The 23851-nt window shown below is 38.9% G+C and overlaps 1 protein-coding gene across 12 annotated transcripts in view; it reads right to left on the reverse strand.

The window, feature by feature from the left end:
• ATP2B2 (ATPase plasma membrane Ca2+ transporting 2) overlaps positions 1 to 23851 on the reverse strand; it is a 432035-nt gene that overhangs the window by 176274 nt on the left and 231910 nt on the right. For all 12 annotated transcript variants that reach the window (XR_008747494.1, XM_055806184.1, XM_055806177.1 and 9 more), the window contains one exon: positions 8686 to 9170. Coding sequence is in view for 11 of the 12 variants with exons in the window: in XM_055806184.1 (XP_055662159.1) it covers positions 8686 to 8884 (199 nt within the window). In the remaining variant the exon portion in view is untranslated. The remainder of the gene's footprint in view (positions 1 to 8685; positions 9171 to 23851) is intronic.

Raw genomic sequence — 23851 nt, forward strand, 5'->3', positions numbered from 1 at the left:
TGTGGGAAAAAATTACTGGAAACAGGGTAGAAATAATTTCTAGAGACACTTAGAAGGCAAGTCAGAAACTATGAAAGCAGCACATTAAAAGAAAGCAGTATTGAGGAAATGCAGTTATGTTTGTCCTGGAAGCACATTGACTTGACTGCCAAGAATAGATCTTTGGCTTTATTTTCTGCTCACCTCACCTTTATAAATAACAGGCGTGTCAAACACCATCAACCTTTGACTTCATGGAAAAATGATGGAAACCGTAAATGTGATCAGTTTAGGTTTGAAGGGTAAGTAGCAATTGCAAAAGGGGACAGGAGGCAGGAAATCATTGCTGCACCTGGCACTGTTCTTATCACCAGTCTGTTCATATCAGTTATCATCAGAAGAAAAATGACCAATCATTCAGTCATGCTAATTCCACTTGCAAGGCTACTGAACTTAGATTCGCATATTGAAAGCCACTACCCCGTTTTATCCAAACCCTTTTTTCTCTTTCAACAAACAACATAATCATCTTTCATGAAAAAGTGACAATGCAATATCGAATAAAAGACCATTTTAAAGTTTCAGTTATTGTGAAGAATAGCATTGTCATCATCTGTCCAATCCATGGATGATCCTTATACAGATTTTAGTAGTAAAGTTTTCCAGTTCCCATGGCTCAGCCGGAAACAGCATTGCTGCTAGCAGTGACAGCAAAAAGGTTGGGAATGGCTAGTAGAGATGCAGGTCATTGCTTTATCTTTCAATTTTAAGGTGGCATTGTAAAGGGAGCATTTTTTGCACCCCTGTACACATCAGCAAAGACAACGGATTAAGAGCTGTGCTCTTACATTTCCTCTAGCAGCGGCAATCACAAAAGAATAAACCCACTGCACGTCAACTGTTTGCTTTCATATAGCACACTGGCAAAATAAGGCAAAAATCCCCCTTCACTCTCTCCGATACAGTGCAAAGACACAGCTTAATTTCATCAAGGGCAAACCAGCTACATCGATTGGATTATTCATTTGGTATAATGGACTTTGCTTTCTTCCTGCAGCTTTCTCAAAACAAGAGCAAAATGAAGATAAATCAGCTCTCACTCGAGGCTGACACACTATGTATATTTATGGATTTCTAAGCCCTGCAATACAATAGAAGCAAGGTATTCATTACGTGATTTATTTTTTTCTTTTTCCTCTGCAGTACTGTTACTCTTACATAGGCTCCACAGAAAACAGGCGTGCTCTGCAAAAGAAAGGCTGCAACATTGCTCAGCCGCAGCTCCACACTTCTTTCCTCCCTTCAAGTCTTTCTTTGCCGTGACTGATAAAATGTGAGCTTTTCCCTTCCCAGCACAGAAGCCACTTTGATAGACGCACATGAAAGCGCACACAACAGAATGCCTTCTTGATCTTCCAAGCAAAGGCCTCGCTGTCCTTTTCTGAGGGAGCACCACTAACGTAATCCTACTTCGCATTTTCAACAATTGATGTAACTGCCAGAGTTTATGAAATCTAAAAATTACTTTCCCTATCATTATGTACACTGTTGCTATTATGTTAAAGAACTGGCCTCATCTTTTTTCACACAATAAATGAGCTAGTTATGCCAACAAACTCAAACCACTCTTTCTAAGAATGGGATCACACATTTATCAGCTGCACCGTATAATGGCGACACTTTCCGTCACTTATTATTTTGCAAAAAGGGAATGACATACTGTATTGCATCCTTGTATTTCAATCAAGGAGAAACCTGTGGCACAATACGTTACAGTGAACGTTAACCTATGATAACCTCTTTGGAAAGGGAAGGACTTACCTAAAGTTGCTGGGCCAGCCTTTCTTTTGACTTAACAACACATTGTAGTTGTAATTGAGTTAATTACAATGAACAAACATTAGACCTGTGCAAAACAGGTGCAAAATCTCACACCTTTATTATTCTTTCATCTAAATCAGAGGTGCAACAGCAGAATCTATGTCTGCAGCCAGTAAACATGGTACTCATCTATTTAATGTACTGTCTTAAAGGGAAGGGGAATTCAGTTTGCATGGAAATAGCCTCCCTTCTAAAAGTGTTGCAACTGCTAAAGTAAGATAATCATTGAAAAGAAGATGTCCTCCTGGGTAACCACATAAATAAATCAGCACTGGCCTCAGAAAATCTCTGATGCTATCTAATACAACAGGCAGAAGATACTTGCTTTCTTCCTTTCCTAGCCTTACTTTGAAGCAATGCTGGCTACACATAGAGAAGCTCTTTGCAAACCATCTAGGATTCTCAAAGGAGAAGGTGATCCAGCTTATATTTATTTAAAACCTTCATGGGGAAAATGCATCATGCAATATTTCTCTTGTTTTCTACAAGTAAATGAACAAAGCCAAAGTAAATCAGCAAGTGGCACGACATGCCAAAACCCAGAAACAAAACGAGCAATGAAATTGTACTTATCACTTAGAAAAATCTAAGCCATTCATTTGAGATGCTTATGTTTGGGTAACCTTTGGAAGAATGTTTGCTGTTCCATTACACAAACAATGGAAATATTAGATAAGAAAAATAACTGCAGTTGCCAAGAATGCTCCATGCACTCTTCTCAAATCATTAAACATGCAGGTATTATTTTATGGCTATATATCATACCATGTGCAGCAGGAACGTCAAAGGTATAGAACCATTTTGTCTGACCCTTGAGCCTGCGTAGGTCCCGGCAGCGTGACGCAGAAATCCCTGAGCCAGTCCATCTGCATGGCACTGTGCTGATACACCCATCGAAACACAGAAATTTAAGAGCCAACTTCAACCTCGCTAAAGCCAAGTATTACAACTTTAACAGGCATGTTATATAGGACTTTGAGACAGCACTGTATGCCAAAGCAAATCTCCTTGCCTCACATGAGTTATTAACACACAACCATCTTGCCTAGATTTTTTCCATCTGTTCACAATCTTGAAAGACCAACTATGACAATGGTGTTTAATGTGAACTTGGGTCTGACCCAGCATTTCCCCACAGCACAGAGCTGCAAAGAGCCAGATAAACAGTAATTGCTTCAGCTCATTTCTCTGCACTGGGCGAGCAGGGGCAGGAGAAGCCCCAAGTGCCGACGGTGGCCCAGGGCTCACCGCCATCCTTTCCCGTGCGTCCCACTCCGCCGGCGGAGGCATGCCCCCAGAGGCAAAGGCAGTACAAATCCAGCTGTGGCACCTGCCAGGGGTCCAGCCACTGCAACAGGCATTTCAAAAAGAAGGAGCATCAGGAACCCACCTCCCTTCCCACCTGACCAGCCTGCCAGCGGTGGGGTCAGTCACTGCGCGGAGCGCAGCTCCCCAGGAACAGGCAGTGCTGTGGGGCGTGCGGGGCCCGGAGCAGGTCAGCAGAGGAAACAAACCTGCACAGAAACACGTCAGGTTATCACATCTTCTTACCAGCTCAACCACACCAGGCTGCGTGAATCACCACGTGAAATACCAGCTGGAAGTCTGATGGTGGGGTTTTTCCCATTCAAGGTAGGAAGAATGTGTTGAAAATGCAACCCTTAGCGGCCTTTGCCATGACAATACTGAAGGCTTTTTCCATGGGGAAGGCTGTTTTCATTGCTTAAACAAACCCTTCCATATGGAGAAAACATGTACAAGGACGGACTAGATGTGTATTTGGGAGTTTGGCTCCTGGCCTGGGTGTGCTGACAAATGGGCCTGAACTACAAGTCATGTTTTGACACCACGAATAAGGCCGAGGAATCGGACAGCATGGCAATCTGGAGAGAGGATGAGTGGCTTTCCTCTTACAGTGCTTTTACGATGCTGCTTTGGAGATTTCCGAAGTACTTAACTCAGCCTCACAACAAAATACTTAAAATCTACTTCAGGAGAGCTGGCAACACAAAAGCTTTTAAAAGAAATCTTTTAAAAAGCTTTTAAAAGAAATCATTTAATGAGTAAAGTAATATTCATCCTAACCTTGAATTTAAAAAAAAAATAATTAGAAAATCTTGGACTTATATATGTAAAATTGGATAGTTTATGCATGATTAAGTGTGTTCTTTTAGCAACAGCTAAAATGATGCTATTATAAATTCTTTTATTGCATCATCTATTTTTGACAGCGTGGTTTTATAGATTTCATTCTCTGGCAATCCATTATTTTCTATTTCTATTTTAAACTTATATTTGAATCAAATATCTTTCATTCTTTTCTCAATTTGTTTTTAAAATCTTGACATATCTGTATCTAATTTCACATACAACAACGTAGTGGTACACCTAACAGAAATCCGTATGTACTAGCAAGATTGGCTTCAAAACAGATATTACATTATTAAAGATGTACTTTTACAGAGGCAAGCTTGAGGAATCAAAACTAGTGAGTACTGCAAGCAACTGGTTAATTTTTCTTCTATTCAGTCTTCATCTTTCACCTCATAGTTAAAATTGAGAAAGGATTTTTAGATTTTAATAATGGAAAATAAATACACCTACACTGCTGGCTTAATTGATACTCACTCCGTATCTCCTGTATAACAAACACGCTTTCGAAAAGAGTGTAACTTATGATGATTAAAATGTCAACCTCTACACTAGAAATATTATCATTTAACTGCTAACGGATACTTTCTCTCGCCATGAAGCCTTTTTATAGTATCCTAAGAGAACTACAGCTAAAAAGCCCCAAAACTTGCATTAGTCATATTAAAAGTAGGTTCCACTGTTCATGTAATAATATCACATCTGAAATATTCTTGCACTCCACCAGACCATTTCTAGAAACTTAGCCTATCGGGCATCCCCTAAACGCCAACAGAAAAATTTCTCCTATAGTGCTGTAACATTATCTCCAATGTGTAACATCTTTTGGAGCTGCTGTTTCAGGCCTGATCACACAGATATCGCCGTGGGGAAAGGTTTTTCTATATGTAAGAATAAAAGAAGCATCATTATACACAGCTACGCTTTTCATGCACATTGGATATTACTGTATCTAAGTATTTTAAGCAAGAGATCATGGAAGCTAATTCACTAACATATTTTTATAAGGAATAAACATTTCTGTAACGTGAAGGGAATGTAGATGAAAAACTTGCTATAAATTGGTCCATAATACATAAAATTGTGGGTAAAATACAATTTGGTATTGAAAGGAGTGGGTTCCAGTCTCATCTGGTATTCATCCAACTAACTCATCACATTTTACCAGCTGTCCTTTATAAGGTATCGCTAATGCTCGATTGGGCCTCAGAGACTCGGATTGCATGGAAAATTATATAACTGTCATCACGGCTCTGCCCAGTGGGGAATTTTGCATTGTTTTGTAAAATGACAGAGAGCTAGAGCTTGCTTAGTTTCTGTATTACTAGAATAATGAAAGTGAAACTAATCTGAATAAAAATATTTTTAAAGAAATTTCAAGGAGACACATACTTGTATTTTTTCATATAAAGTATTTCCATAGATTTTGGGAAGGTTCTTTTTATGAGCACTTAAATAGTAGCTTTTCATTATAATATAATCACTTTAGTGCAGGAAATCCCTTCGGCATAACTGAGAGCTGGGATCCACACTGCATCTATAGCTAGAAAAGCGATCAAAGAAAATTTAAAGAACAGACTGAAGCCTTGTAATCCATGATAAAATTATGAATTCATTCAGCATGCAAATATTATTCTACTCAACATTCAGCAGACTTGTAAAGCTCCACACTGAATTAATACATGAGTTCAGAAAGCACTGGTAAGCGTATCTTCACAACAGCATAAATAACATTTGAGTTATGCATAAAATGTCTTACCTTGAGAAGTTCAAGGCCTTTAAAACAGCTTCAAAAAGGCACTTTTAGTGTAAGTGATTGATTCTACCAGTCCATAGGTGGTATATCAAATATTAACATGGGAAGGAAATGAATTGCTGAGCTAATTGCTACTTCTTATTTTCTAAATATTGGGTAAGCCAGTGAGTTCAGAGTAGACCACACTTTAACAAATTATAATGTTCCTGCCTGTTACACTAACTACTTAAGCCATACCCCACAAAATGACAAAGACTTTATGAAAATAAATTCTGAAAGAGCTTACAAGCCTGGGAAGAACCAAATTCTACAGTCAAGACCTTTTTGCCATTTCATTCGTATTCACTGGAAGCTCTTGCTGCGCTAGAGTACATCTGGTTTATTGAAAGTAGTGCCCTGCAGTAATGGTTATTCTGTTGTTCCTCATAGAACTGTTTAAAATGTGCAGCACTACAAACTGTAAAAAATAATGGAAGTTCAGTAACCAAGCTTCACCAAAAAACATGCAGGTTGGACAAGTGATTCTGGCATAATGGCACGTTATGGGATTTCACAAAGATTTTCCATGGGGGATCCATAGTTCGTTGCAAATAACAAAAGATAAAACTCTATGGGAGCCTTTACTATGTATGTCAATAATTTATTTGTAAACCATGTCTACTTGACATTAAAATTCCATTTCCATAGTAGAAACTATCATTTCTTTCCTCTAAGAATAGTCATATCTGCAAGAATATCCTCTTCACTGTATTTTAACTCTATTTACTGTGCTTGGATAGAAGAAAAGCAATGGCTAAGGGCTTATATCTAACCATATGCTTACATTTGACATAAACCTTTGAAGTTTTTCTAGTGAATTCTTATGGATAATTTCTCTCAAATGAAAATTTCCGAGTTTGACATGACATATTTCAGAGAGATTCCCTCTTAAAATTACTTTTCCAAGCAAAACAATTAAAAATTAGATGAAGACTTAGTGTGACTGGGAATTCCTATTATGTGATCTAATTTAAAATTAAAAGCCAGCAGTCTCTTCATGATTCCAAGGCTATGCTGATTGCCATTTGAAGCTGGAAATGTTTTTCCCTAATGCACAAGTGATGAAGCGCACGTAAGGCTTAGAGGAAAGTTACCTTATCGTCAGTATCAGATATAGATTACTGCTGGAGTCAGCATGCCACGCTAGTTGGATCCATACGCTCTGTTCCGATATGAGGAATTAAGTTTCCCTGATGTCACAAATTGAACAGATAATAAAATTAACAACTCCTTTGAAGTTCACGTTGACCAGATAACCGCCCGAATGAGTTGGCATAACTTTACTGAAGTCACTGAAGTGATCTTGGCTCACCCAGACTGAGACTTCAGCTTTGACATTCTATAAACTGCTGAGGGACATTTAAGATGCTGAATCTGTAGCGGGATATTTACGAGTTAGTGTTTATTCTGTCATGTAAATACAGAGGTCCTGCACTTCTGGTCTGGAATTCCCCAGATGTGTCAGGGATATGTCAGACTTGCTGCATTTTCTCTGAAGAGTTGATTCTGTCATGTGCAATAGCTATTAGGCCACTCACAAAGGCTGATGGACATCTGGAAGTCCCAGGCAAGTGGCAAAGGTCTCATTTTTCTAAGTCAGCACTCCTACTGGGAGCAATCTCCAGGTAGGAAAAGAGCTCCTGTCGGAAGGATCAGATATTGGGGTAAGACTAGAAAATGGGAGAGATCTGTTATAAAAATGTTCCATTTGTCACCAGTTATTGTAGAATAGCAGATGGCACACATGAATGCTGAAGCACTATTGAGGTTGGCTGCTCATTTTAATACAGAATTAGCTTAAAAATCCTTTCCTGAAAAGGTGCTGTTCATAGCTTTATAGCTTTATAGTTTATAATGCTTAAACAATACTGAGACTGTATATGATCAAGTGCAGGACCACGAATTTACTTGAAGACCAGGCATTGACAGCTGCTCCTCTGGGACTCTTCATCTAGTGTAATTTATATCATCACACAACGTGACGCTACAACTGACATGTTTATGATTATACCAGTAATTCAAGACTAGAAATATTATAGACTCCAAGACTGTATAATTTCCAAGAGTGTTAATATTCCTTGGAGATGAAAATGGAATTCTTCGAATTAAATAGAATGTTACTTGCACTAAAAGAGAAAGAATTGGTGAACAGGAAAATTGAATGAGGAGAGGGAAACATCCCACCATTGTCAGTGTTTTATGGGAAAATATTTGGCATGAGTGTTGAAAACTAGACTAATGACTGATGATCGGGTAGAGAACTCCAAAAACACTCAGAAGAACAGATATTGAAAGGTTATGATTGGCACTGTTAAACATAAGAAAGTAAGTAGTTTAATTATGCACACAAAAACAGTCTAACTAATAAAAACATTGATACAGTCACCTATTGGTAACTTATCCAAAACTATCTCTGGTAATACAGTAGGTCCATATTAGTAACTACAATGTTTGTATATTACATATTGATCTACAAAGCAATGTAATATGTATCTCAAAAGGTCATTTCATACTCTCCAGATGTCTAAATACTGAAGCAACTAGTCTTCACCTTCTTACCCCATGAGCATATATGATAAAGCCTCTTTATAATGCCATAAAAGAGGTGCTGATTTTTTGGTCTGCCTTTTAAGGAAGAATTAATGCATTTAGCTACTTGAATAAACAGCTCTCCTTTTATTCTCATGCTAGCTTTAGCTATAGCTAGCCTGGTTTTATCTTCTTTCTCTGAAGACTCTTGTTTTATTATTGTTGGGAATAATGGCAACACCATGAGAATTGTGCTCAAGGTCTGAAACAAAACCTCTTTCTTTCATTATCCGGAGAGCGAGAGCGCTTACACAAAGTCCCCTGATTCAGCTGAAGGGCAATATGCTTACCTTCTGTTGGTGATGTCTTCAGACGTCTGCAGAGCCCCTCTGTTTCCCCATATGTCTCTTTAATTTTTACTACTGCTTCTGTTCCTCGAAGTTCCATGAGGGAGCGCAGTTCCTGCAGTGTGCACCCAAATTCTCCTGCATGGTTGGCCTCATTTCTTTGGTTCTTGGAATAAAAATCACTATTTGTCATGTCACCCATTGTTGCTGATTATATTGCTCCACTCGTTATAGTTGATACAATCTTAAAACTGTTTAAAAATTGAAGGAAAGGAATTTTGAATTCCAATCTAAGAAATTAAAAAGAATCCAGCGTGTGTCCGGTGAGCGACGTGGAGGATGCCTCTGGCGTGCAAGGTGTCCCTGACTCACTAGTGGTCCGCAGAACAGCTGCTTTCAAGGCTGCAGACCAGCTCCGCTCCATTCACCATTTCCCATTATGCTGCATCCAAGCTGTAGAATCTACATGGTCATTTCTTCCTCTGGACCTTTGGGAACAAAGAGAAAGGACTAATTACAAGAGTGAGCGATAACGCTTTACAAAGGTGATCACAAATCTATTCTCTCTGTCATTGCAGGTGGACTTGTTATTTAAGAAAAGTTATGCAGAAACACTGTGGAGGTGTCCTGTCAAATGCTGCAGGTAGTCAGAGCTAGCATCGACAACAAGGATAACACTAGCTCTGTCTTAGATAAAGCTCTCTACAGCTGCAGCACCAATAGCAGTGTTGCTTACTTTAATCAAGTCCCAAGAGCACCCGCTAAATGAGATGGCTTATGAATATTAATAAGTAAGCGATTAGTCCAGCATGCTAGATGCACCTCCAGTATATGCTCTGGATCATACAGCCACATCAATCTTTCATCTGACAAGAACAAAGACTCTCTCATAAAGCCTAGAAGGTAACAAAAATCAGTTGAACATTAGATTTCATAACGGGTTAAAGGAAAACTGTTTTTCAGTGCAAGGACTGGTGGAAAAACCAGAGCCACCATTACAAATTCAGAATACATTTAAATACATTACATCTTGCAGCCTTGCCTTCTGTGAAAGTAAGCAGACCCCAAAAAGAGATGAAACACAGGAGTGGCTTGGTTTGAACAGCCGGAGCCGCCTCACCCAAGGCAGCTGCTGGGCTGCCTTCCCTCAGCAGTGCCCGGGAGCCCAGCTCCGGGAGCCCAGCTCCGCCTTGGCTGCGGCAAACAGGCAAGCACGGAGCCAGTACACGCAGACACACACAGATACGCGTGTACGCGGAGGGTGTGTGTGTGCCTTTTTCCTTTTTTTGTCTGTTTTCCTTTTTTATTTTTTTTCCCCTCATGTGCAGTGTTGAACAAGTCACATTTGGACTATCTGGGAGAGAGTTGATTACTTGCTAAAACCAGCCTTAAAAACCTGTTTCCCCTTCCCATATTCTAATGAAGTTGGTTTAAATACTGCTGAAACCAGCTATTATATTTGGCACAGAGAGTTTTAACAGAGATTAAAGTTTTCTTTCTTGCCTCAAGAGGGTTAGTGCGTGTGCATGGTCTAATCTATAGGTCTCATAATAAAAAAGATCTTTAAAAGAGCACACCACCATCCTAATGACTGACAAACCCGTCATAGTCAAAGTGCGTCTTTCGAACTTTTTAGGTACAGTAATACACAGTGGAAATGAGTACACACATAAATATGATCGCAAAGTGCCTCAAGTCCCAAATTTGTATTTGTGCAACAATTTTAATGTGCCACCCACATACAGTTAATATAACATGTAGGCTTGGTATTTCCACTGATGCAACTGCATTGCCATTGCTCTGCATGCAAGAAGGATCAGGCCCACTGTATGCATTAATTCCTCTGCCCACAGTGACATTATCTGTTTTGGAGCAGTCAAATATACCTTGCAGAATTAGACAAATTGAGCCTTTACCAGCCCTCTCTTCTACAGACAAAAAACTTGACGTTCATTTGATTTTTGTGGAGGGGGAAAAAGAAAAAAAAGGGGGGGGGACACATACCAAAGTTTCACTACAATATTACAGAATGCAATTAAAATAGCAGTCAACTGCTCCATGTTTCTTCTACCCATCCTATTTAGACATCTATTCAAGTGCTAAGAACTTCTGCCAACCTTCATTTCATATATTGCTTTTCAAGTTCATGAGAAGAGAAAAATTTCAGCACTAAATGTAGCTTACAATGAGCAATAGAGAGAAACTGGAAGCAGTAATTAAAGAGGGTCTTTATTTGCCAAGGAATAGCTGAGGAGGAGTATTTTGCTCTGTCAACAACACTCAACCTTCCATGCTTGCACTCCGGACAGTGTTCACAGTATCCCTTCATTTCTAGATAATTCCCTATGCATAGCATGCAGAAAAGACCTTACTCACTATTGCTTTTATCTATTTTTAGAATACTGATCCATCATGTTTAAGTAGAAGTAACATCAGCCTGTAGCATTATTTTGGAATAAACTGCAGGATAGAAAAGTCACAGATGTCCAGTAAAACAGAGCATCCCAAAAGGCACTGAATCACCACAAGCTCCACTGATATGCCCCCTCCTTCCCTGAAATCAGCGTTTCAGGCTCTTCCTGGTTTCATCTGTAAGTTCCTGCTGACAGCCACATCAGAAAGGAGACTCTGATTTAATTACGAAAAAGAACACCCAAAAAGATGCTGTGAAAAAATGAGGCATCAATAATCCTAAATACCTAAAATAACAGCCTGCTATTTACTTCCATTGGGCAAAAAAGAATCTATTCCTAAGATAAGTACATGTCAAGATTTTGAACAGTGGGCATCTAAGCCAGCCATGATGTTAAAAAAAACCCACAACACCATTCACCTTACACAGAATTTATAGGGCTTTGCTAGCCCTGTGGGCTTTTTAACTATTCCTCTAATAAAATAAACATGGGGGGGGGACGGGGACGGGGACACAGATGACACGACACCAAAAAACCCAAAACAACCAAACCCAAAAAATTCTGTAACACCACAGACAATCAGTATTTTCTGAGGAGAAGCAGCTACCCATTTCATTAAAATCAGTGTCAAAGATGTTTTCTACATGATTTTTCTGTGGGATGTGTCCAGCACCCTCAATCAAAGCATCTCTTTTGACTCACTGTGCCATCACTACATATTAATATATTTGCTTCTATTCTTACAAAATGCATTGTCATTTGTCAGCCACAGCAAGACAGTGTTGTTGCTTTTTAGCATGAGTCATTTGCCTGCTTAATTTTTAATTTCACCTTCAATTAAATATTAATCAATAAACAACAAATATGAAGTTTACACTTCCTTCAGTGCTTTAAAAACAAATCACTTGGAGTTCGCGTTCTTCATGATTCACCTAATGTTACACCACCAGGGAAAGCCCGTCTCACGTTTTTGAAAGGCAGATGGTAAAATACAGAAAGCACAAAGCATGACTAACATTATTCACAGATAATGCATCTCTCTAATCCCATGGAACAAGATATGCGGGCTTCATTTGATCCTTGAATCTCTTTTATGAAAAGTCCAGAAACCGTGCCAGGGCACACACCAGGTTAGCATGACTGACACAACCACCTCACCCTTCCCGAGTGGTTAGTATTCCTTTAACAAAAGCGAAGAAACAGAAAACCTGAGACTGGCATATGGCACTATTCCCCCATCAGTGGGGCCACAGGCTTTGCATCTCCAAAACAGAGTTACTAGATGTGGGTGAAACTCGAAGTCTCCTCTGTGAGAAATCCAAGTATCCCACTAGGTTTGGGTGCAGGGGGGTTATTTGCTGGTTTCTGGGGGGAGGTGGTTAGGGAAGGGATTATTTTACAAGACACACTCAAAACACTGCTATTTTCCAGATGTAAATATAGGATAGGTGAGCTACCAAGAAATCCTGATTCTAAAAAACCAGATGACACCTGTATATTTTCAATCAAAATGACTGACTGACATTATTCAGGACCAGTATCACCCTCGCCAATCTGATTCAGACCTACCTCGGCCTACCATACCTTTTGCCTCATAGGAGCTGCAGGTCCAGACATGCTGAAGAAAACTAAGACCTTCTAAACTGAGACTGATCTCTTTCTAATATGGACATCTAAATGAGGTGAATGGAATTTCATACTCAGGATGCCTGCTTCCACTCGTTATAGTGCAAGTCTGCAGAACTAGTTCACAAAGGATACCCCGCAGCATTTGAATCCCACAGCCATGGCCTAAGCTACCTCGGGAATAACATCTCCAGTGGTCAAAGGCAACGAGACTGAACAAAACTACAGGTTTCAGCAGCAGGAGGTGTGTTGCACTGGGGGTGGGAAATAGCCAGGAGATCTCAAGGACTTCTCCTTTTCTTTTCAGAGGAGCCCTGAGTTCCCTCAGGGCCTCCAGGCCAAAATTTCTCAACTTCTTTAACCCAAGGTTCACTCAATCTCTTTCAATCCAACAACAATCACCTACTGTGTGCTTCAGTGCTTTTAATTTATAATCAGATGCCTCCCAGGCACAAAGAGCCATCATCCTCAAATCCTGAGAGCACAGCTTTTGACACCATCCTAGCACACAGTCATTTTCTCCTCAGTTACGCGTATTTGGTCTCACCATTCCTGTGCCGACATATGGGGAAACCAGTCCTCCACAGACATGGTCAGCAGAAGAGAAATAAAAAACTCCAGTAACTGAAAAACTAATTTCACACACAATGTTACATTATTCTTCCACACAAAAGCAGTAGCTTTTAGTGAAGGTTATTTCTTTGTATTTATTCTTAACAATGCTTCTGAAACAAGCTTTAGAATGAAGAAATTTGGGTAAAAAATTCTTAAAGTGCAGCTTGAAAACAGTATGCCAGGGACAAAAAGACAAAACAGCAGCCCACCTAGATTCACTTCAGGTAGCAAAAGACTTCACATACTAGAAAAACTGAGTAAAATACCATCCTTATTTTTCTCATTAAAAAGTCATAATGTAAGTCTTCACCTTGGTCTGGGATTTTGTCTGTCAAAGATGTCATGGATTCATGTTGTACAAACACACTACAAACTTGGATTATTTGTTGGTTGGTGGGGTTTTTTTCCAGAGTGGCTGTGTCTTGGGCAACAGGCGTCCATTCCTGTAGAGCCCAAGTCAAATATTTTTCATCTTCTACCTCCTTAAAGGAAATGCATGCCAATTAAAACAGAGGCAATTTGGATGAGCTAACTACTCATCCCAGGTCTGCTAGGAAAGCTATTATTTGATTTCCCTAATCAGAAAAAGTCTCATCTTGGAAGCCTGTAAATATTTTCACAGTGCCCTAGAGTGATTTCTAAGTAGATATGTATTCTGATATTTGATTTCACTTGGACTTCTATTGGCAGAAAAATTAGTAGTGAGGTAACAAACCAGGTTTCACCAGACCAGAATCACAAGACTTGCATTTCACAGTCCTTAAAGTTCTGGAAAAATAACAGATTCATGATGACTCCAAAAATACAGGATACATTCATAATTTGACTGTTTTCTCTAAACTGTCATCTAAGATCATACTAAGTCCAATCTCAAAATCAGATGATGAAAGAATTGCTTGCATTACAGGAGGAAGGATGAAAAGGTGATCACTTCTTAATGAGCTGGCAGAGGCACAGTCAGGGCAGAGAGATCAGCAAAGCCCAAGTTGTATCCACTCATCATGCAACTGGGAAGAAGGCATGAAGATCTGGTTCCCCCTGAATTAAACTAAGGCAATTAGCGGTTCCCACCCTTCTGTATATAGCATTACTGTCTCCCTTGGACTATCATTTGGCTGTAGATATTGCTAGCTGGTCCCTTGGGACCTACAGAGAACCCCCAAAGTAAGGGCAGAGGGAAGAAACTGCTGGAAGTGTCACACGTCAGTAAGTAGTAGGTGTCTAACCAGATTCATCTATATTCATTGCATTAGAGATACCATTTCTTGATAAAATAGGATTGGAAGCAGATTTAAGGGAATTTTCCCTCGAATCCAAGCAAAATCATTCAAGAGGGTTTCTTGAGACTACAGTTCATCGGACTTTGATGTGTGGGTAGCAACAGGCTGACAACATATTGCAGAGGATGAAAAATACATGGCAGATCTTTGCAAGGTGAAAGCATTTGAGAAAGAAAACCATAACGTGCTCTGCAGAAGTCTTCAGATGCACGAAATAAATCAAGCATGGCCCAGTTGTACCACCTTTTACAGTTTCTTGTTCTTTTCATGTCAAAGCCAAAATGTCCATCCATTTGTGAATATAATCTTTGCGGACCAGAACGAGGAATGGATTGTTTATCCAAACAGCCAACGAAGCTAAGCAAATACGTCCAAAGATGCTCAGACTCACAACTGACTTCAAAGCTTAATTATCAGGAATGCACAAGGTGCAGAGGGAACTAAGGGAAAACACCATTTGAATAAAACCAGGTTGGCACCTTCACAAGTATGAAATTTTTGTTGAATACCTGGAAGCCAAGAGTAGATAAAGAAGGAGAAACTGAACTTTGTAGCTGAGTGTTGTCTAAAAATATTCCTGGCTTCATCACTACATTTCTTAATGAATTTCAAGTTGCATTAACTCGTATATAATTCATTCATGATGAGCACACAGGAATGAGACATCTGTACATTCCATCTACAAAATATTAGGATTTCTTCTACAATGCTTCATTCAGTTCCTAGACAGAAATATATTTCCGCCGATCCTATGATGACATAAAGACAATAAAATTAAGGTATTATTTTAAAAATATTACAAAATGAAAAAGTTGTTGGTTGGTGTGGTGTTGGGTTTTTTGTTAAAAAAAGGGGAAAAAAAAATCACAGGCAACTGTCTACCATAATCCCTAAAGTAACAACTGTTTCAGTCCTTTCAGTATGAATCCACACCTCCAGTCAGCTTAAACTTCTTGTACCACTTTTGTTATCAGGTAGGAGAAATAAAAATGATTCCATGCCTCCTGTAAGATACTGTTGATTATTTGAAGGCCAAAAAGGCACTGTCACAAAATAAATATTTATTAATGGGGCAAATTAATTTCCGTTGTACAATAAGCCAATTCACTTAGGACTTCTACCAAACAGAATAAAATTCTCACAAATTTGCTGAACTTTTTTTCCCATGCTGTACCAGTATACTGATGGAAACTTAAAACAATTGTGAAATAACATTACCTCCAGTACCCTGTTACAGTGTACAGTTATTCAGTCTACAATTTGATACAAAGCCTGTGTTCCACCCTTACTCATGTAAATGGTTACAGCAAAGCCAAATGAACTACTGACAGGAACAACGCTACTATTAAAGGGATCAATTCAGTCCCATTAAAGTCAATGAAATGACTCTACCAGTGACTTCTGGGGGATTGGATCAGGTCCTGCAGATGACATCCTCCCTCCTCTGACGCCAGAATTTCACTCTTTATGAATGTTGTTAGTAGACAGACTGCAATAAGAAACCAAATCATGTTTATTATTGCTCTTCACTGAGCAATTGTCCGAGTTAGGAAACACTCCTGGCTTTGTCATGCAGCACCACCAGCGCCTGCTGAGCCCAGGGGCTAACGGCGCCAGGGGCACGGCGCCCTGCACAGCCCGACCTGCTGACTGAAAAGGGATCTCCTCTGCAAAGAGATTTTTCAAGGAAAGTCTGTACTAACCACAAGTTGTAAGAACCTTCTCTCATTTCTTGCAACTACTAACATGAATTTATTTTGTTTTGCTTTCAGTGACAAAATGAAAGGTTATTTTTCATTAGCTATTTATTCTCCCAAGACATCAATTCCACACTGCAAAGCAATTACTGGGTTTCTTTTATTCTTTACCTTCCTACACAACATATATTCCTACTCTTTGGGGTTGTACTTTTGGCGCTGAACAAACACCCATTCTACACCTATGTAAGCTTTAGAAAATTCATGTTTTCATGTGTAGCTGCATTGATTTTATACAGAGACTAAACACAACACAGCTGCTCCAAGGAAGGCCAGCTTCCAAACTATGTTATCAATTTAATTGAAAACATAGCTGGAAAAAAGCTATGGATATTCAGACTTCAGATATTCAGATATTGTTAAAGTAAGTAGATGTGAAAGAAATTTAAGTTAAATGCTCTAAACGCAGTAACTGACCAGCTAAGGCACATATCCCAGCACAGCCCCAGGATCCAGCACAGCTTACTGCATCAGTTACGGAGCTTGAGGAGGGCAGCAGGAGAGAGGGGGAGAGGGAAAAAAAAAAAAAAAAAAAAAAAGGCTTTCGCCAGCAGCAAATACACAAAAGATGCATTATCCAGTGATGTGGTAGACAGATCTACTGATCAGGTACAAGCTCATCAGCATCATCTCCAGGACAAAGTTTTCAAAAATTCTTCAAGAGGGCTAAGGTGCTTGATTCCCCCCTACCCCACCCTTCCCCCCTTCCTTGGTTGTTTTTTTTTCTTTTGCTAAAACTAGTGTTATGCTATAGTCCATTATAGTATCAACCCAAGGGAGAAGGATGAAAAAACCTGTACAAAAAAAAGCCTAAACTCACCAGACTCCAGTGCAGGTATTTACTTTGCTTCATTAAAAGCACATTATTGAAACATAAACACTAAAAAGGCTGGGAATTCTACATTTGTCTTTTGTTCATGCATTTTACATATCACGAGCTTTCTTAAATCTAGAATTTGAATTACCGTGTGACCTTTACTATCGAGAAGATATCTGTTTGGAGCACACAATTTCAAGGGATTTTGAGAAGTCTCCACTTTTACAGTCTATGTGCCTTGTATCTGATTATATCTCATTTTAATCAGCAAATTCTCCAGAACATCTTAAAAGAAATAGGTTATCTAACTCCTTACAAGAAATAGGATTTTCAACTTGATACAGACTGATTAAATAAAGCTGATAGTCCTACTCTGCCCCACACTACCAAAAACTTTTGGAATTTTGTGCAGTCTGTGTTCAGAAGGGACACTGGATTTAGTTCTTAATTTTATTTTATTTTTTTAGTCCATTATTAATTGCTTCATCATACAAATACTAAGTGGCTTCTCTATCTAATCTTCATACCGGAGTAGTAACTTGAAGTTTTAGTACTACGGTAGAAACTGTCATACATGTGTCCTTACGAGGAGATATCTTAACCTCATTTTACCTTCCTTTCGCAGATTCTGAACAACATTTCACAGGTACTTCTTGTCTTAAAAATTGAAAGTAATGAAGAAAATCTTACCTGTGGCTGAACCACCTATCTGCTTTTTAATCAATCAACTGCAATTTCTACTCATAATCCTTCTCTGGCCTGTTAAATTTCAGAACACCATCATCTGAAAGTATATCACATTATCCCTCTGCCCTCCCAACACCTACCTTTGGGGCTGCTTCGACCCACTAACTGTTCTGAGAGTTCTTCAATGGTAGCAGAAATATTTCCAGTACCAGCTAGAATTTTGTCATGACAGTGATCTCAAATACTTAAAAAGCCAGAATTTCATTTTTAAAATAAGCTGGAGATAAATGGAGGCCTTTCCGGAGAGCACATCTATACTTCACAGGAAGCACAGTCGAAGAGCACTCAATGTGAAATATAATTTTGATGGATTACTTTTAGTAAAAAGTTGGTGGGTATCATGGTTTTCGTAAGTACGGATCTATAGGATAACAGAGAGAATAAAAACCAAGGAAATCCATAACTGGTGGGCTGCAGCAAAAATGTATTTTGTTGTGTCTTGTTCTGAACTCTGGAGGTTGACGGGCTCAAACCAAACCTTGCCTGGTCACTTGGCACTGCGTTACCTCCGGTCCAGCCACAACTATGAAACCAGAATAAAAACTGAACCTCTGTCAGCAAACATGGTATACAGGTCAATGGGGTTTGTACCTGATGAAAAGTTAGTGTTTCTTGAAAGGAAAAGAAGATAGGAATTACATCCAGCATGTTAAACTCCCAGCAACTCACTATTTTACTGAAAACCCCTATTTAAATAGCAGTATTCCTGATATGGATGATTACTTAGGAAGTATCACAGTTTCTTCTAGAACCTACTGGAAATACTTTGCAACACATACAATTTATGGAGATTAAATCCAAGCGTTTTTCATAGCAAAGACCTTTCGTATTTTAACATCTAATTCCAAACTACTGTAGTATGATTAGTGTTGACACTCACATCCCTAAGAAAGAAGTTTGAAATTCTCCACAGCAACCCAAAGAAACCATTCAGGGAAAATAAAAACAAAAAAATGCAGGACTTGCTATGCTGTTTTCTCTGTTCTTCTGTCAGTATCTATCATATAAATCAACAAAACATCAGCAGTGAAAAGGGTTGGTTGCCTCCTGTTGGCGATGTCATTCTTGAAAAGAAAATCAGAGCACATTAACAGACCTTTAAACAAAAGACAGGAAAGCCACAGCACAGCCATACCAAAATCTAATCATCAATTACTGTATTTAGATAAAAATGCTCTATTTCAGCCTCATTCATACAATAATGTCTTTTACCCAAGGCCGGCTTCGAAACTGATAGCAGAGAAACCCATTTTTGCAGGGGGAGGTACTCCCTCCTTATATTTTTCAGGGGTTACCAAGAGAGAGAAAAAAAAAAATCCTTTGCCAGCAGCAGGGCCAGCCAGTGTGAAGTACAAGAAAACACGGTGGCAGCTGAAGTCAGACATCGTTAATGTCAGTCAGCAGTTGGCATATGACTGTTCAGCAGATGAAATGCTGGAGCATGATACAGTTCTCCATGAGAAACAGCTGGCCCAGGGGAAAAAAAAAATTTACAAAAATCAAGTACAAAAAACCCACCGCAAACTTAGATTGCAGCCTGTGTTTGCACCTCTGTCTTCTGCCACCTTGGTTTCACTATCAGAGGCATCTTATTATACTATTAAGTAACGATACAAAGCCATGAAAGTACTACTGAAGCTTTTAGTGCAGCAGCATTGGTTGTTAATGAGATTCAGAAAATCCAGCTTCCACGCAAAATAAATACAAGCACAATAATGAAACAAAAAGAGCACAAACTATTAAAGAAAATCATCTGTTTGTTATAAAAAATGCAATACATTGTTGTTTAATGCGTGAATAGAAAGATACACGAGTGGAACTGGAATGCACAAATTTTTCATATGCACTATTCCCATAAAGGCTGTAAAAGAAAACTGCATGCTATCACCTACTTTTCTGAACAAACATATATTTTCTTTTTGTTAACAGTAAAAAGAACTTTTGCATTTCTTTAAAAAAAAAAAAAAAGCCAAAAGGGATTTTTACATAAGATTAGACTAATTTGTTCTTGCGATAGGATGCAGTTCTTTGAGAGCAAAGAGACCAATTTATAATTAACAGCTGCGTTTGATGCTATAAGGACCATCAAAGACAGACTCTGTTGTTGTTAGTACCTGTGTATTTCAAGGCAAGTGACCATTTCCATTTTGTCTGGATAGAACCACAAAATGGTTATAGACAGTACAAGGATATTTGCTATCCTCAATATTTTAATTTCATTAGACAGGATTTTTAAGCAAATAGCTTTTAGACAACACATCTCATTGAACAGGACACATAAATCCAACAGATGCCAGTCTCAGACAGACCAAGCGGTCTACTCCAGCATGACACCACTGCTTCCCAGCAGCAAAATACAGATCTGTAAAAAACACACAAGTTATAAAAGTTTTCTCATAAGCTCATCCTGCTTCCTATCTAGTTACATCAGTCACCTGCAATGGAACGATCCATGCCTTCCTTGTGCCTGCTCCTCACACACATGTGCAAACAGCAGTGTCCTGTATTCCTCACTGCACCCTTGGGCTGATCTCTGTACCACAGCCCTTACAACAGACGCTTGCTTTGCATGCCGTGCAATTGCCATTCATCTTCTACAGTCGAGTACCCCAAACCGAAGCAGTGCTCCTCTGCAGAGGAGAAAATGACTGTTCTACACTGGACATGGCTTGTTCTTTGTCATCTTGATTTCTAATGAGAGCTTTTCACCTCCTTTTGACTTACCTGATCATTTTGCACAGTTCCTCTCTATCTTTTACAGTAATTGGTAAGGAAATACAAGACAATTCCTATTACACTACTGACAATACCACTGCATTCTTTCTTTCATTTTGTTCATACCTCTAAATTTCATAAGGAACTATGTCAAAATAAATTATCTGCCTTACCTACCCCTTGAGATCAGTTAACTAAAATGTATAAGAAACAAGCCTACCTTGCTGCATGCCTGTATGTTACATTGCATGCCTAAACATAGTCAGATATGCCTCAGAATTCAAAAGCAGCATGCAAAAGTATAACAAATTTAAAATCAAACTTCAAGAGGTTATAAATTACTGAAAAATGAAGCTACCAGTATTTTAACACCACTCGTGTACATATTAGAATTAAGTTCCTATAACACTTCACATCTGTTTAAATCTCCTTTATGCCACTGAACTCTCAGTGCACAGTTATGCAAGCACCAGGGTTAAATAAAAATAATCCTTTAGCCTTGCTACATCCTATGGAAAACAAGCTATATGGTAGAAGACAAAAGCTACCTTTCTTCAAAAACATATGTTTGCATTGTGCTTAAAAAACATCCGTGTAAATAATTTTACAGTCCCACCAAAATGCTCAGCTTTATAAAATTTCTCTTTAAAAAGATTAAATTACCTATCTTTGCTACTAAAAATAGATCCAAACCTTGACAGCTTTGAATTCCAGCTTCAAATGCAAACAGCCTCAACTGTGAACATGCACAGATTTTGCAGGAAATATTGATTAACCTGGTTAGAGCCTCTTTCCAGGTTTTCAAGAGCTGGAAGACAGCAAACAGTCACCCCGTTCATCCCCCACCCGAAAGCAAGGCAAAGAACCCCTACATCTCTCCTAGCTTGCCTGGCAGGTCATTAGCTGATTTATTTCTATCACCTGCCATGAAAACCACATGTGATTATTCTTCTCTCTAATCAGAGAAAAAGAAAGGGAAGCAAAAATACAAGATAGAATCTAACATCTACCATGAAATTTTTAATCTATAAGAAAATCAAATATAAACATATGTTCTCCACAGTGATTTATAACTACAAACATCTTAACCGCAATGAAATAGAAGCAGAGCTACTGGAGAGATAAGTCAGCACCACATAAATCCATGCGAAAGGATGAGAGAGAAAAAAGAAAAATCCCCGCAGGCCTCAGTTGTACAATAGAAGCTGTCAGCCAAGGTCACTCTTAAGAAAGAGAGCAGCCAAAAAGGAGGTTTTAAATCTCAGTGGGCATTAGCTGAAAGACATACAATGATGTTCTGCAGTGATTTTAAATGGGACATTGACAAAGGATTTAAAGTATATGTACTTCAGTCAACTCTATCAAAATACCAAATTTTTGCTAGATGCTCCCTGCACAGATCATTCCCATATACAGAGAATCGAGAAGGTGTTTTGGAAAAGAAATTACAAACTCCAGTTTTACAGAAATTGTAGATACACACTGTATAATCATCTCAACCACAAAAAAGAATCCTTTTCTACTGCAGACATCTGAGAAAGATCAGAAACATTTAACACCACTGGAAGAAAAAACAAAGGAGTGAACTAAACCGACCGTATTAGAGTTGACAGACTGAGGAGATGGTTGCAGAGGACAATCAGCACCATTTGACTGCAACTCCTCACTGGCAAAAAACCACACCACCTGTCCCATGGGAAGGCACTTTCCAGGCCTGCATATGTATACAAAAGTTCACAAATACCAGGCTCATAAATCCTCAAAATTCATCAGAAAGAATAAAAAGAATTTGGGGAGAGAAAATTCAAAAGCAAACTGTTCTTTACAATTCAGCTTTAAGGAAAGCATTAATTTTAGCAAACGGTTTTGAAAGGGGGGAAAAAAGTCACTTCCCTCAAAAATGTATATGGTACAGACACTACTCTTTTTCTGTTCACAGCAGCAACATTTGGAAAACTACTTAACCTTTCTATTTTTATCTGGGTGCATTCAAATTACCAATAATGTACAACATGCTGTAACGAAACCACTGATGTAGGGTATAATTTTCCCTCAAGCACATTATCCTAGCTGGTGGCTCAGAAAAATAAGCTGATAAAACAGCAGCAGACATCAATTGATGGATAAAAAGTGATCACAGCTATGTAGAATGTTGCTGCCCAACCTTAAAATCATACAATTAGCCAAAAAATACAAGCAGTAGGACAGGACATACTAACAACCACACATTATCTATGGGGTCATCCTAAAAATCCTCCTACAAACATGTTTTTAAATAACCATCAGATTATCGCCTCATAATTTAGCTATTAACACACAGATTTATTTTAAAGCCATCATCGTGCCTGGTACTTTTATTAAATAGCTTCTTCCTTCTCAAGTTCAATCGGGATCTCATCTTAACTGTGATGGGCTTTTAATTTTCTGTTCTATAAATAGCAACTTAAAAATAAGATGTTCTCTTTCGAAACTATAAAGCTGTAACTTTCTTTAGGAGCTGCAAGGGGGAAAAGAGATTAATCTTCCCATTCTGCATCTCTGAAACTACATTAGCTATCTGCATAGATGGGGAAAAAATTAAGAGAATACGTAAGAAACAGGAATTTTCTCTAAGAATACTTTCTAACTCTATACAATTTTTCATGGGTACAGAGCAGTAATAAGTTATCAAAATACAGGAAATAGAAACTGTAAGAATTTACTTGTAGGTTCTGAATCATTCTCAGCAACTCTCTTGCCGGTCATCAATACATAATAGACTAATTAATGACTTAATTAGCTACAGGATACATAGACTCCTATCCAACAAAGCCCTTCAGCAGATACTCAACATTTCAACACAACTGGGGTCCTCATTAACTCCCCAGCAAATGAGGGAAGATGGAAAGTTAGAAATGAGTATCATGGCACTCTGTGGCCATCTGACACAGGGATCGAATTGTTCAGCTGCTCCTCTTCTGTCACCTCCTTCAAGTAATGGCAGAAGGGGAAGGTACAGACGAACCCTCCGCAGGCACTCTCCAGCCCACTACGAGCACCAGTAATGCAAAGCTACACGTGCTGCAGCGCTCACTTTGAGCACCGTGCTGCAGTGCCGATCTTTTGCTTGCAAGAAATTAAATAGGTAATGTCACGTCTTAGGCTGTCATCGAAACCGGAACGCCCTGACGTTGGCAGAAAAGCAAAAAGTCAGAACTT

Source organism: Falco peregrinus, chromosome 5 (genome assembly GCF_023634155.1).
Source record: "Falco peregrinus isolate bFalPer1 chromosome 5, bFalPer1.pri, whole genome shotgun sequence".
Taxonomy (NCBI): Eukaryota; Metazoa; Chordata; class Aves; order Falconiformes; family Falconidae; genus Falco; species Falco peregrinus.